The following is a 16,221-nucleotide window of genomic DNA, read 5'->3' on the forward strand; positions in this document are numbered from 1 at the left end:
GTTGAAAGGTACAGATCAGGAGAGGGTTATAAAAAGATATTAAAGGCCTTAAATATTTAATGGAACACAGTAAAAACCATCTTTAAGAAATGAATTAAACATCACACTGCCAGGACCTTGCCTAGATCTGGCTGTCCCTCCAAGATTGATGACTGTGCAAGAAGGGAACTCATCAGGGAGGCCACCAAGAGGCCAACAGCAACATTGACATAGTTGGTCACCATACCAGAACTGGTCACCACATGCACATAGCAACAATTTCATGTGTCCTCAACAATTCTGAGGTGTGGTGTAGGGTGGTAAGACAGAAGCCAATTCTCATAAAGAAGAATATCCAGTCAAGTCTGAATTATGCAAAAAGACACTCTGGATCTCCTGTCATGTGGACAAAGGTCTTATAATTTGACAAGATTAAGGCAGAACTTCTTGGCCTTATATGTTTGGCACAAAGCCAACATAGCTCATCAGCCTAAGAACACGGTCCCTACTATCAAGTTTGGTAGTGGCAGCATCATGCTTTGAGGCTGTTTCTCTTCAGCAGGAACAGGAGCTGTGGTGAGGATAGCATGGGAAAATCAATAGTGCAAAATACAAAAAGGTTTTAGAAAAAAAAACCCTGCAGAAAAGCTGAAGATGGGGAAGAATTTCACCTTTCAGAATGACAATGACCCAAAGTGCACAGTCAAATCTGCAGTGGAATGGCTGAAAAAGGAAGATCAATGTCCTGGAATGGCCCATTCAGAGCCCTGACCTCCACCCCAGTGAAAATCTTTAGACTGACCTGAAGAGAGCTGTTCATAAAAAGTCCCCTCTCAGTTTAAGTGAACTTGAACTCTGCACACACCTGCAAAGGTAGGCTTAATAATTTTACATACATTGAAATAAGTAACTCGATAGATGTTCGGTTTATGCTGAGATAGATGATTGGCTATGTATCATCTCTTTTTGATGGTTTGTAAGTTTGTTCAATAGATTCACAAGAACGATGTAAGTGTGAGTCCTGCCCTCGCCTAATATAAACTAGTTTTATAGTTCAGTGCCACGGAACCAGGGTGGCATGACAGTCTGCCGTAATTGTCTGTTCCCGTCTCCTCTGGTCAGAGTAGATAGCAACGTTTACAGTTGAATTTCAAACGGGTTATCGACTTCACTTCTTTTATGAATGATGCGAATGGATATCGGAATCTTACGACTTTACTTAATGTGCAATTCATTCGTTTTCAAACGCTTAGCCTATGCTAGTTTGATAAGAAAGCCGATAAATTACTGGAAAGAGAGGAGGAAACATGGGCGGTACCTTTACTTTGGAATTGTGGCTCTTTAATCATCAGAGATAACTAGGGCAAAATTAAAAGGCCTAAACTTAGTTGTAAGTTGGTCGGTTATTCATAACAGTTCTGTACATTAGCCTACTATACAGAATTTAGAATTTATGATTTCCATCCTGGCGAAATAATTTCTGTTAAAGATATCGTGACGCTTCTTGGCAGACTTTTTTTTTTTTTTTTTGCAAATATGCGTTTGGTAGGCTAATTTGTGAACGGTACATCTGAGTAACTTGGCCCTATTGAACGCTTAAAGCGTAAAAGAACACTTTTACTCGATTCATTTTCAGCAAGGTTGCATAGCAAATGGTACCTGAACGTTCAGTTACCCATCACAAATGCGTAATATAACAAACAATGGAGAGTGATATTCCTATGAGGTAGATTAAGATGTATTTGACTGCACCATTGTGTTTTCAGACAGGTCTATACACCTCTCTGGTTCATTGAATCGAACATCTCTAGCATAGGCTACATCAGTTCCGCTATGTGTAAACTTCGTCCCCTCTCCCCGCTTTCGTTCGGTTCCTGCTCAAATGACAAGCTTGGTGTGAAGGCATGTGGTGACGCGAGAGGATCCGACTACCATAATTCATATACATAAGGCAAGAAAAACATGTTATTCAGGCCGCTGAGAAGGAGCAAAGCACGGCATCACTTTTCCAAGCCGTTAATTTTGTGTAGGTTTCATGGTGACATTCGTTACGATTCTATAATGTTGGTGTACCGCTAGCTTGTCAGTACAGCGCCATACCCGTTTTGCGCTTAGCTAATTAGCTAGCTAGACTAGCTCTCTTCATAGCTAGCAGCGTCATGATCGGTCTGTAAAGCCTTGCAAGGAGTTTTTGATCAGCATAAAGTTTATCACTAGTCTTTGTATCTTGCTTTTACTAGCAAGAAACACGGAAATGATAACGGGGGTCATTCTTGATGAGTTCCTTTCAGGAAAACGAGAATACTTAGTGGTGATGCAACACGCTCTTGGTCTTCGGCACTAGCGTATAGCTTACTACTTCTGCGTTTGACCATAGTTTTTATCCAATAGCTACATACCGTAGCTTACTAGCTAGCCATTTACTTTGTGTGGTTCGGAAATTATTTGTTTTCACAGTTAAAAGAATAGTCTTTCCTTTGTTTTTGTTTTGTTTTTTTACCCGTGAATAGTGGAACAAGTCGGTGTTGAACATGGCACAAGTCGTTTCATCTGTTCGTCATTGATAACCTAGTGTTAATGTTAATGTAATGTTAGGTTAACGTTAAGGGTTTGTATTCTGGGGTGGAGTGACCTGGTTTCACCTGCCTAGAATGCCAGAAGGTGCTTGACCACAGCAGGGACAAAAATGAAGCCAAAATATGGGCTGTGGGGAGCACATAACAAGGAGTGCATTGTCATTTAATCATTAGATTAAGGCAAAATACAAATTCACTAGTACAGTCTAAAAGCTCTGGTTTAACAAATGTGGTAGGATGCTTTGTCCTGTAACGGGTGGCCAACCTGGCCCTCTAGGAGCTAGAATTGGTCAATTTCCTTGTCAAAGGGCTACAGTAAACACTTTCTTAATAATGTGACTGCCAACTCATTTCATTTCTTATTCTGCAAATTGTGACATATTTTATTATAAATTCACTCATTTGTGTGTGAGGTTTTATATTTATATTTATATGGGATGGAATGGTTTGTTTGTCAAATGTCTTGCGCATTGTAATCTTGCTGGGTTATATGCCCCCTGTGAGATGACAGGGATAACCTGAACATTATTTGCCCAAAAGCACTCTAATGTTTCCTATGCTGTTAGCATTTCATGTGTTTCATCAAGCCCCAGCAATGCTGTTTTGAATCATAACATTAATCCAATGTGTAATGGATCACTCTCACTTCAGGGGCCACACATGAAGCTGTAACAGGCTGCATCAGTCCCTAGGGATGTCGGTTGGCCACCCATTCTGCTGAGGGTCGTGGTAAAGTGGTAGGCATAAGGCGCAAGGCAGAACTGTAGTACTGCATGGTGTATTACTTGGCAGTGATTTTCTAAAAATAAATTATCTGTACTTTTCCCAGCCTTGAGTAATGTTAAAGTATACAATAAAGGGAGGATATAACTTTTTTGTAATTGGGTTATTTGACAGCTGTTAAATTAACTATTATTTCTGATTATTAAAACAGTCCTACTTCTGTACAACCCAATGCAAAGTGTGATCACAGTTTTATACTTTAGTCACATCAAGCTACATTTCTATGTTTACAGCACAAACCTCCAGCTGGAGCAGAATACTGCTTTAGTATAATTGTTCCATTAAATTGCACATAGATCTAAGAAGTCTGCATTATGACTGTGAACAGAAAGAGGGCCTAATTGGGGACGTTGAAGCTGCTCAGCATACTAATGCCAGATGTGTGGTGCAAAGTGCAATGGGTTCTGTTTGGCATTCAAATTAAATCTGCACTTTAGCTAATAATTCTGATAACCTTTTCAGGCTGTGGAGGAGTCTACTAATCGTAGCACCTGTTGTCTGTATGCTTGCATCCTTTGTGTCAACTTGAGACTGTTGTGGGTGGCTAACCTTAGCATCCCATATCACCCACAAGATAGGAGTGGTAATAATAACCCTGTACAAACATTCAAACATTATGGAGGAAATGGTAGCAGTTGACCTGATGTGAGGTGTAACATGTGATGTTTGTGTCTGCAGCATTTTGTCATGTCTTGTAAGTGGCTTGTGACATTTGTGGGAGCATTGTGGAGCAGGAAAGAATTTCTTCACATAGCAGTTTAAGCAACACCTACATGCAAAATGAGATGGGTGAGACAGGCACATATCTGACATAGATCTGTGTATAGATCACTGTCAGAAAAAAACAAAGGCTTTTCTGCGATTTGCTATGAGTCTTGCAGTGCTAGATAAAGTAGAAGAAAATGTTTCTTCTCAGTATATAGATAGTAAAGTTAAGATCTTCTGAGCAGTTACTGATTGTTGATTGAGTTGTTTTATTTCATAAATACATCTTGCTTTCTGTTTCCAACGTAAATGACAGGCTGTTGTTGCAACATAGGCAATGTGCCATGCTGTTTTCAGGGTAGAGAGGCAAGGCAGGCTGGCCTGGGTGCCCCTCTGTCACACTTTCCCCCTCTCTGTCTTTATATTTCTCCCCATCTCTACCACTGATCTTGCTCTTTCTTTGACTCCATCTCCACACCTCCCACATCTCCACCCTGCTCCTCATCTCTACCCTACTCCACATCTCCATCACTTCCCCCTCTCTCTCCCTCTTATTCTCTCCATAAGGGAGGATCACTCAGGAAGCTGTAGCCCTGGAGAGATGGTGCGTGGTTCTTTGAGGTTCTGAGAGGAATCTGTGAGGCCTGTAATTGGAGATGTAGTGAGAAGCAGTCGAGATCACATCAAAGCTTGTTGAGGCACCCAGGAAGGCGCATGGAAAACGGTCAGGGTCCAGGACACATTACTGGCTTGGCCTCAAGGCCCCATGGGAACAACTCCTTCCCTGAAGCTGGGAGAAAATGGCAATGTGTTCACTGCCGTCAGTGGCTACATGTCACAGTGAACTGTCTCTCCATACTGATCATAGATCAGCAGTGGGCTGGTCACACTGAGCACTCACTCAGTGATCACTGACTCAGGGTCAGTAGGTAGGAAGGGAACCATATGGGCTGAAGCAACGTATTTACACATTAAACCAGCACAAAGCAGAAAGAAGTGGGAAAAGAAAGTCAGTGGAGAAAGAGTGAGTCTGTATCCCTTCACATTGATGCCTGATCGTGGCACAGTTTTCAGCTGTCCATTTTGTGTCATTTTTTCTGTAGCATTCTGTACTGTGGCATCCCAGCTGTGTACAATGGAGGTTTTGTGCAGTGTTGAGCTTTGATTATGATGGCTCCAGATAATGCCAACATTGTCAGCACAGCAATGTGGGCTAGCAGAGGTGGTTTGTAGATCAGAGAAAATCATGGTGGATGAGGTGGATACTTGCTTTATAGGATGTGCTTTGGTGCTGCCTTGTTCTGAAAGCCCTCTGTGAGTATCATTCTTAATCATGGCAAAGATGTTCTTATTGTCTTTATTATTGGCAACCCTTGCAAGGGTGACCTTTGAAATGTTTCTGTCACACTGATGCTCAGTACTCAAACATCACCCTCTCTGCACTTGTTTAGGGGTGTGTCCTTAACCAAGTAGGCTCACTCTGTGCATGCCTGATGTAATGGCCTTGTGGGTTGAGATTGACACATTACCACTGTGTATGAATCAGTGTCTTCACATTGCAGTCTGTAGTACCCAAACATGCCCTTGTGTGGACAGACATGTGTTGACCTTCACATGTATTGATTGATTTGCTACTTAGAATTTCCAATTGAATGTGACAGGAGAGAGAAAGAGAGTGGTGTCTATTGAAGTTCAGCAGAAAACAAAGAATACAGCTGACCTCCCTTTTGCTGAGGTCAGCATTTGTGTTACTAGAATTGTCACAATCGAATGTAACCCACGCACTGATGTCATCTGAGCAATGGCCCCTGAAGAGTTGCTAATGAGCAGTGTGGAGAGGAGAACCTGGCCAAAGTAACCTGTTCTACCATGGTGAAATGAAGGGAATTATGTTCTGTTGCTGTGGACTACTGGCCTTTTAGTATTTCCAGTGGTTGGAACCAGCCTCTTGACTGACAGTGCCAGAGTTGAGGGTTTTTTACATTGCTGCCATGTAAAAAAACTCATGAGAAAACTTCCTTCTTGAATTGTGTCCTAAAACCATGAGATCAAGGTACTGTGGAAATACGGAAGACTTTAGACTCAAGAAGCCATTGCAGAGGTAGGGGAGAAGGAGGAGTGGCACATTAATGTCATAGATCCATCTTCTCCAATCCAGAGTCTGTACAAGATAAGCCTGTCTGTTTGGTGTATGATGCAAGCCACAGTTCCCCCACAGTTTCTCAGTGCTGGGGTCCAGTGTAATTTTCTTGGTGCCAGTGTTGCCAGGAGAGTGAATGTCTGTTCTAACATTATGTCAGAGATCTGCATCACTCCCTCTAAGCCAGGGGGCTATAGAAGCTGGATGTTTGAATAAAGTCCTGATTCATTGCACATTTCTTTTGTTTATTTTGCCCCTCTCCTGAAACCTCCCATGTTGCAATTTGCACTTGCTGCTCGTTGGCAACCACAGTCTCAGAAATTATCTGCTTGAAGTGGCAGACAGTGCGCAGGCATGGTCTATTCTGGGGGCTCTCCACCTGAACCCTCTGTACCAGACAGAGTATGCCAACCCACGGCATCCTCATCCCCAGCCCTTTCAACTGCATTGCAGGCTGCTCGGAGCTTCATACCCTCTCCATGATGGCTTCTGCACCTCCATCAACATTCACATTCTGTGCAGACATGTCTCTGAATGGCTCTCACTTTTAATGATCACAGGTGATTGCACAAAACCTAAATCCTTTTATCTATGTTTGTGTCGCGTCTATTTATCAAGTATATGTCATATATATCAAGTATGTGTGAAGTTCTACCTCATAATGGGGGAGACTGTGGAGATTGACTGGATTTTCTCAGAGCACAGATACTTCAAGCAACCCCATACAAATTATTGTGTGTGGGGGCTTTCACAGTGTGGGTCTTTTACAAGATGCCCACCACAGTGTGATTGGAAACTATATGTATGGGACCAGCAACAGCCTGTCCAGGATGGAGGCTGACATTTATATAGTGGGCATGAGAAGGTATTGGGGGATGAGAGAATGTGCTCATTAAGCTGAATGGGAGCTCACTGAGTTGGTGTAAGTTTTCACAGGAAAAAGCTGAAAGAAACATACTGAGCAACACTGGGTTTTCACAGGTTGGGGGCAGTGAGATTCTGTGGGTGGTAACGTGGGATGTGGCAGGGGGTGAAAGTCATATTCTTGCCTTATCCAAATCTCCTTGCTTCTAACTGAATAACTTCAGAAGTAGGCAGGGAGTGGTGAGCATGTCTTAGGTTTTACATCCTGTCAGAGGTATGATGTAACAGTCAATCAGCTTCACTTAAGTAGCTTTGCCCTGGCATAGCCTTCAAGTCACAGTGTTGACTACTTGTCCTGGTAGTGGGAACAGTTGTAACAAATGACATCATCCAGCACTGAGTAAAGAACCAAGGGACTCCCAACCCTTGGATTTTGTAGGAGGGCTGGAAGAGGTCTGTCGCTGAACCCCTGTGACCCCAAATCTCTTTTTGCCATAATAGAAGAAAGAAGAAAATCCACCCTACAGTAGCAGCGAGATTCACAACATGTATTGTATGTTACATTTTGATTGGGCCTCCCTCTGGGTCCTGTTTGTGGTCCTGTTGCAGTCCTGGCATGTGAGTGTACCCCTTCTTTCAGGCATTCAGTTGACAGGATGGAGAGAGTATAGTTTGGCTTTCCTGTCACAAGGAAGTGGCTTTGAGCCAATCAGCCGACCGTGGATTTCACTGAGAGCGGATGGAACTGACAGAACAGCACAGCGGATTGCTGTGACCACACTCGCTAAGGCACAGGGGATGGCCTTTGAAGGCAGTTGGCTCATAAGCATTTGGTGAGGGGTGGGGTGGAAGCAGTTTTCCTCATTTCACCAATACTGCTCAGCCATGAGGGAAGTTAAAGAAAGAAAAAAGAAAAACAAATTCTGGTTGAATTATCCAGTTCAGAGAGTCCCTTAATTTATAGTTCCTTAAAATAGGCAGAGAGGAGGGAGTTCCCTCAGAGCAGAGCTAATTTAAGACTCGGAGAGAGGGGGAACCTCATTGCTGTCTGGTGACAAGAGGTGCTATTATCATTGAGTGGATGTTGACTGTTGCCTTGTCCCCAAACAAGCTCATGTGTGTATAGGATGCATGTATCTGCTGTTTGGCTACATTTGGGCAGGCATAGTCATTTAAAGGCTGTTTTCACACCAGAACAAAATAATAGGGAGGTACAGAACAAAATAGAGCAGCCATTCCTTATTGTAGTTTCCACCCTACTGTGACTTAACATGAGTCAAAAAGTTGCTTTGGTCTTCAGGTATAATCTCCTTTGGCAGATGGCATTCAGGTGAACCCAATTAACAAATCACAGTTCTTCACAAGTGTCCATGAAGTTTTTTTTTCTTTAACCCTGCTGTTTGTAGAAGTGTAACTAGATGGCGCCCTTTTGTTAGTCTTCAACGTGGAGCAGCATTGAATACGCTGTACCAAGCAGAGCTGTAAAATTATTGCTCTCCCTCATAAGCAGACACTCAATGATTACTTCAACAAACAATTATGTTTCATGTTATATTGTGAACTACAAGTGGTTTCTTTAAAATCCATTCATAATGTGCAGGAGAATAACACAAACATACAAATTTAATGTAATTTCAGCATCAGGATGTCTGAATACAGTAAAAACAGTATAAAACTGTGTGTGAGTAGTGTATATCAGAAATATTAAAACTGCTTGGCGATTTTTCCTCCTCTAGGTATGCAGCTGTGACAGTGGTGTTTCCCCAAGCTGTGCTGTGACTCTCCTGCACCCTGGTCCCCAGGGGGTGGCGCTGACTCACCATGACCCTGCACCGTCTCCTCACCCTCTCCTCCCTCCTGGCACTGCTTGTGATGCCCTGTCTCTCCAGCCACGTCGGGGAAGGGGAAGAGACCAGCATTTTGGCCAGCTCCCCCATGCAGGAACAAACACAGTGCATCTCCATGTGTAAGTTTGGACAAAGCAGTGACCCTAAGCTATGCTTTGTTCATGTTCGTATGAGCAGTCAAGTATGACCACACTTGACTGCTCATCCATTGGCGTCTGGTCCACCTGGTCCACAGAAAATCCAATAATAAGTATGACCACACTGATTTTCTGTGGACCAGGTGGACGAGACGCCAATGGATAGGACAATAACTATTTCGAGTATTCTGTTACATCTTCCCTTAGCAATTGACCGTAATAAATATGCAGGACTCCGAATTAAACAATATTTAGGATAACCAGTCTCTGTTGATTAAATCAAGATTTTTGAACAAGTGTTGGCCTGCAGTATCAAAAAAGAATTGTATGAGTCAGAAGTATTATAATTGTTATTGTTACTGGGTGTTATTAATGGATGTTGTCATTGGTTGTGCTGAATCCTGTTTGTATTCACAGTGACACTGAGATATAATATAGGTTTAATTCAGCTCTGGTGGAAAAAGATGTGTTGTTAGACTGTGGGCAACTAAGAAGTTTAACCACCTTGTCTCGTGTTTGTAAATGGAACTTCATAACTGAATTTCACTCAAGTGCTGAATGGCTCAGGATATTCATCGCATAAAGGCAATTACAGGAAAAAGGCAAGACTAAGACTATTTGTGTGCAAATGTGAAAGATATAAAACTCTAAACTGTATTTTTCATGCCATATTGTACAAGATCCAACCCATATAAAGAAGGCCTCATTTTGTAAGGAATTTGTTAGTATCAGGTTTAATTTTTATCTTGATAATTTCCTCCACAGATAGCTATGAAACACGGCGCAGAAAAGCAGTACAGTGGTGTTTTTTAATCAATAAATGTGTGCATTAAAAAAAAGAAGTTGTTGGATGAATGCAGTTTCAAAGGGACCATGTGTTTCAGATTTAGGATAAAAGGGATGTTTGGGCCTGGCTGTTTTGTTTATGAGTTTGGTGCTGCTTTGGATAACTCTGCGCCTTAAATCCTTGTCCTGACATGTTCGCTTTAATTTAATCAGACAACAGTTAGCACCCCACACACTGTTCCGGTAGTGCGCTACGTGAGTGTTCTGTGATTACACACACACACACACACACACACACACACACACACACAAAAGACGTTTGACATGAAGACAATACTGGATTGTGGGAGAAATAAAGGGGGGTGTTTGATAGAGCTGCCTCTCCCTCCTTTATACTCCAACCCAAACAAGCTATAGGGTTTCCAAAAGGCTTCTGGCAAAATGCAGGTTATGAGAAAGCATACACATGAAGTCAGCATTACTATCTGGAATCTTGCAATGTGGCATGAAGGACGGCTATATATACATAATAGTTTGGCCTGACTCTTCAGAGCCTTGGGTGTGGGGGGTCACAGTACCCCCTCATCCTAGGGCAGCCTCTCTTGACATTTTAAGGAGGGGAAGTTAGTTTGGCCTTCTCAGTGAGTGACTGGTTTTATCTCAGGCTCTTTTCTGAGATTGGTTGGAGGGGCTGTGGTGTCATAAGAATAAAACAGACTAAAAAAGCTGGTAATAAACCGGTGCTTCCTGTTAAATCTGCTACACTGCCATGCAGAGCAACAAGACCATCGCTTGCCACCTATGCACCTGCGTTTAAGGACTGTAAATACTCTTGGTTGGCCAGCGGCATGCAAATGCTGCTTTTGCAGTGGCAGTTGGTGTCGGGTTTTCCCATGAGGGTGGCCTGGTTTTCTCATCACTGAGTCTCCTGCTCCCAGTGTGCAGGGTTGCATATTCAGCTTGAGTCAAATCTTTGTGCAGCATTGTACTGTGCTATGCTATGAGGTTGGAGCTGTGTGCTGTAGTGGGCGATGTTGTGCTATATGATGTTGTGCTATATCACATTGTCTTGCACTATGTTTTGATTGTCTAGCATTATGCTGGACTGTGCTGTGTTTTCCAGCACTGGCCTGGGCTTGCACATGAGAGCAGGAATCAAAGCAGTGAAATGGGCTTGTTCTTCTCTCTTTGGCCCATCTCTCTAGTCTGCTGCAGTGTTCAATCTGAGACCACCTGGAGAAATAACACACACAGTGAGCACAGGGATGCATGCATGTCTATACTATTTCAGTCACATTCTTTAACATAGCACTGGTTGACATAGGGGTCACGCTATCTGCTGATGTCTGTTGATATTTTGTGATATTAATATTTTGTATATTTGTTTTGTGCAACATGATTAGTAATACTGTGTTGTATTCTTTTAGGACACAGAAACATGGGACGCCTTTAAAACTGAAACAAGTCTTGAAGTTTACTGATCATAGAAAAGTCCAACAAGTGAAACTGTAAACACGGCATTTCAGGAAGGTGCCAGTGGGAGGTCAGATGTAAATTGTGCAACTTTTTGCACTATATCTCCTTTTCCATCAGCACCACTGCAAAACAGTGCTATAGTACATCATGTCAGAGGTACTTCTGAGGAAGAAGGCTGGCACCTTTGTGATGTAGGAGCACATTCTGCGAAGTCATACCTTGCCTGTCATGTCAAGTTTGGGGGGCAGGGGTGTCAGAGTGGGATAGAGGGGTGGTATCCAAAAGGGACTTGCAGTTTGTTTGTATCTACTAGCATTGAAAAGGCAATTTGCTCAGGCCTGGAATTAAGACAAAGAGACTGTTTTGCAAAGTGTTTGCTTTTCATATCTCCATCAAAAATAATGTTATTTTACAGTTCCGTCTAGCCTTGGCTATTTGTTTTCTTTTCACAATTCCTGAGACGTCAGAAATGCTTAATTTTTTCCCTGCAAAGACACATTTTCTAGAACGACTTGTGCATACAATCCACAAATTCCTGTGCTTAATGGCATGTCATTCCTCTATCCTGTGGAGACACAAACTACCATGGGATTTGGGTCCAAGTAATACATGAACACTGATTTCAAATCTTTGCTGTGTTTATACCCATTATTAAAGTAAATGCTTGTGGGCCCTCCTCATTTGTCCACTAATGTTGTAGATTATGATTTTTTTTTTCACTTTGAAGTGGTGTTGGGTAAAATCATTCTTTAAAAGTAGAAAATTACAAAACTTCTGTCCAAATGCCCCCATTTTGAGACAGATGTACAGAGTAGGTCCATGGGTTATCCAGTGGGAAATTTAGCTTATGTTTCAACATATCTGGGCATTATAGTCGGCAGAGTGTACAGTTTTTAATTTGTATGTTTTCCAAGATATATTGAGGAACTGTACACTCTTTAGATCTGTTTACAAATTGGTGGTAATGCCCGTGTAAGATTATTTCAGGTGTAAACAATGTGATAAATTTATTATGAGAATTACATTCAAGAGTCCTTTCAAGCCTGGATAGCAGGGGCTTCAAGTGGTGAAATAAAAATCATAGATGAAAGCATAAAGGTGAGGATCAAGCATAAAGAATGGAAAATGAACAAGGTATCAACAAATTAAGTCAAAATCACTTTGTGGTAGTATACAGAATGCAGAGGGTATCTGTTCAAAGTACAGTTGCATAGAAGCACAGTGTGCCGACTTGGCAAAAACAAAATGCACCAAAATAACAGACAAAACATCAGGAGTTATAGTCTGCTGAGCCCCTTACACCCTTTCTTGTTAACCAATCAAATTACTGTTTAGTATCTTAAACCTTGAGGTGTGCCTTTGGAACTTTAACCAAAATAATATATTGCCTTGATCTTGACATTCCTCCTTGACAGATAGGATGTGGGACTGTCTGACCTAAAGCAGTCAGATAGCATGAAGGACTGACTATGAAACAGTCACACTGGTCACATCACCTCTCACGCCATAACAATCCCAAATTATCACGCCTACCTCTTTCAGCCCCCCTTGGGTCTCATTCCACAGGCAAGAGGTACACTCATGCTAATAGTTCATAAGCTGTGAATAGAGGCACCAGTGGCATTGACTCTCAGAGCAAAGGTGAAACAATCTTGTTGTTCGTACAATGTCCACAGATAGCAGAGCACAAACAGAGACAAGCAGGCAGCAAGGAATGCAAGCACAGAACAAGCAAAACATATAATCCCAGAGAATTCTTTGCCATAGCAGAATATGCATGTTTTCTCGACTAGTGATTTTGTTCAGTTTCAGTTTTTACATGTTGGGCTTTTTGAGAGTCTGCAGCTCCTAATCCTTAGAGGGACTTCTTAAAGATAGTAGTTTCATTCCATGTTATTTGAGAAGTAAATTTGTAACTATTGCCATGTATTGTCTCAAAATGCATAGATTTAGTTTTGATGAAATGCATTTCATAATCGAGTGCATAAATTATGACAGGGTGTAATTCAGATTTTGGAGAACATATGCAAAGTTATTCACTGTAAAAAGACAGAAAGGAAGACTAGATTAATTATGAGAAATGATAACATAACACACTGATTTACACCCATACAGTAATGTTTTAAACTCTGTTTATGTTGTACAGGCTCAGCTAATGAAACATGCAACTGGCCTCTCTTTGACAAACAGAACAACATCTGCTATATCTTAAAGTGTTCCAACATTACCATCTGTGGAGAAATCTCTGTGCAGGACCTGTTGTCTCACCAAGGTATGTGGGACTCTCTTGGCGCTGAGAATAACAGGAATGTCTTTAAATTATGATGGGAGGGAGTATTTTTACGTTATCCATCAGTGCATTCGTTTTCAGAATGGATTGAACTTCACAAAATGGCATAAATAACAGGAAGTACCATTAAACAGACCTGCTGCATGATTTTGTTTTCTCTTTCAGAAGCCAGTATCCAGGTGAACTCTGAAACAATACACCCAATTGGGGCTGTGTCCCACCCCATTAATGACACAGACATTGTTCCAGCCCAGGCAGAAAGAAACCACACTGTGCCTCAAATCAGCAAAACCCCTGCACTTAATGGGACTGGCCCCACCTCAACACCTACTGGAAGCACCCCTGCACAGGCTGTCCCAAATACAGATGCACCCATGACTCCAGAATTAGCCAACATCTCCAAGGCTACAGCCAGCCCTGGAGACCCTGGGTCATCACAGCCAATTAGTGAGACCCTGTCCTCCACTGGGGCAGCCCCCACCAAACCTGCAACGGTGACCACAGTAGGCCCAAAAACGCCACACAAGTCCCAGCCAACCAGCACCACAGTGCCACCAAGAACCCAGAAATCGGCAACAGCAAGGACACCAGCAGCAGCTGTCACTGCCGCAACCAGTGTGACAAGCACCATGCCAACAACAGCACCAACAGCAGCCACCACACCCACAAGCCCATCCACAACAACCACCCTTCCCACACTATTGACAGTGATGACAAGAAGGGTATCAACTATTGTTTCAGTAACCACCATGGGCAGCGATGTGTCATTGCCAACTAAGCCAAGAGCTCCAATAGCACAGACTACCTCCCTGAGAACTCTGGGTCGGGTGGCTTCCATGGGGCAGGAGGGCGGAGGGGCCAATAAAGCTGTAACGGATGTCACTATGGGCCTCCCACAACCAGTGGACACCAGGTCTCTACTTGCCATCTTTTTGTTCGGCCTCCTCTTCTTCTTTGTTGTTGTTGTCCTCTTCCTTGGACAAGCCTATGAGAGCTACAGGAAAAAAGACTACACCCAAATGGACTACTTGATCAATGGAATGTACTCAGATTCAGGAGTTTGAATGCAGTGAAGGAGTCTACATTTCAGCACTTTTGCATTTAACTGGTTGATTTGTCTTTTGTTTTTGTTAAAGAGGGGGTAAGCAGAGTAAATGTACATTGTATTCTGTAAAGCTTTTAATAATATTTAGTAAGGTACGGTTACTTACTGTTTGGAAGACTATTCTAGCCATGTTTCACAAGACTATGCAGCTCCTGCCTTGACCCTGTGTCTTGAGGGCAGATGCCATTGTAAGGCCCTGTGCTTGAGCCGAGTAGTGTCTACATGGTCCTCTGTGTGTAATATTTAATGTACTTTTTTCAATGCAGATAGTGGCTCTCTTACACGCTACACTTAGGTCAGAAGTCTAAAACTTGCTTCACCCTCAAAAGTACAGTACAGCTCTCCAATGGACAAATCATTTTGAACTTTTATGTGTTTTGCACAAATGTACAAGAGGTCTTTTTTTCTTTTTCTGTGATTGTCCTACATTCCTTGGCAGACATCATGGTCATACAAGTATCCTTTTTTTTCAGTGTTCATGGTTTCTGTCCCTTGGATTCTGGAGGAAAAACTCAATCAGCAGCATCTTTAACTTCATTTATTAGCTGCTTGTTTCCTTTGTTGGACATTCCCCTCCACTGGCTAAGAGTTTAGACTAAAACATGAACAGGGCCACTGAGACAGGCTCATATCAAGCCAAGGGAATTGCTCAGCCATTATAAAGTGCATTCCAGCAATCAGCAAGCTAGATTTATAACCAGGAGTGTCTGAATGCATAGGAACATTGCTCAAATACAGGGATAAGATTGTCCACTATGTGCCAACTTGCATCTGTGCAGTCTTACAAATGCACTGTTAAAAAATTAAACGGGTTCTTGCAATAATAATAATAAAGAAACAGGCTTTGCTTGTCATTAATTTCATTTGGCCCAGAGATTGCTTTCACAAACTGACGTGAATATATTGTCTCCATTTGGCACGGGCATTGACAGCATTGAATGTTTCCAGCTTGCCAAACAGAAAAGCGTTGTGTGCACACAACGCAGTTTACTGGACTCCTTCAACTCCCAGTTTTTCCAAAAAAAGGAAAGAAACAGCCCTTTCTGAAACATGCTACATTACCCTTAGATCTGAAGTGTTTGATTAGAGGTGCACTTCAATTAGTTGATGGAATATACACGAGATGGCAAATGTAAACAGCCTCCAGCTGGAGCGCAGTAATTGCGCCCTGGGAACGTGATTCCGATGGAGTGTGTGTTTTGGGGAAAAGTTTGGAGGTCTGGAAATTTAATTGGCAGAGGAGAAAATAACGAGAAAGGCAGGGGGAGGTGGTTAGACACCTTTACAAGGCACTCACCAGGGAAGAATTTTTTAAGGGAAAACAAAAGCCAAGAGGAAAACGTGGTTTGCATTAAAATGACATTAGTGAGAAGGCTTCCAAGCACAGCAGCCACATGCCAGTCTTTGCTGCAGGGAAGGGCACTCTTGTGGTGCAGGCTGAGTAAGCCAGCATTCATGTCCTGTCTCTTGCAAGATATCTGTGTGCTTGGAAGTTGACTGCCATCACCCCAGACATCTTCTTTCACCACAAGC

At 42.4% G+C, this 16,221-nt stretch overlaps 1 protein-coding gene across 2 annotated transcripts; it reads left to right on the forward strand.

Moving 5' to 3' along the window:
• Positions 1-1,936: 1,936 nt before the first annotated feature.
• On the forward strand, positions 1,937-15,491 carry wu:fa25f02 (uncharacterized protein C11orf24 homolog). 2 transcript variants are annotated; one of them, XM_036535340.1, is made up of 4 exons: positions 1,937-2,005; positions 8,784-9,013; positions 13,440-13,565; positions 13,749-15,491. In XM_036535340.1, the coding sequence occupies exons 2-4, from the start codon at positions 8,869-8,871 to the stop codon at positions 14,645-14,647; spliced, it is 1,170 nt and encodes a 389-aa protein (XP_036391233.1). In that variant the 5' UTR covers positions 1,937-2,005; positions 8,784-8,868; the 3' UTR covers positions 14,648-15,491. The 2 variants fall into 2 exon arrangements, with proteins under 2 accessions (XP_036391233.1, XP_036391234.1); XM_036535341.1 differs by having other exon boundaries at positions 13,752-15,491.
• The last annotated feature ends 730 nt before the right edge of the window (positions 15,492-16,221 follow it).

Source organism: Megalops cyprinoides, chromosome 8 (assembly GCF_013368585.1).
Source record: "Megalops cyprinoides isolate fMegCyp1 chromosome 8, fMegCyp1.pri, whole genome shotgun sequence".
In the NCBI taxonomy this organism is placed as follows: Eukaryota; Metazoa; Chordata; class Actinopteri; order Elopiformes; family Megalopidae; genus Megalops; species Megalops cyprinoides.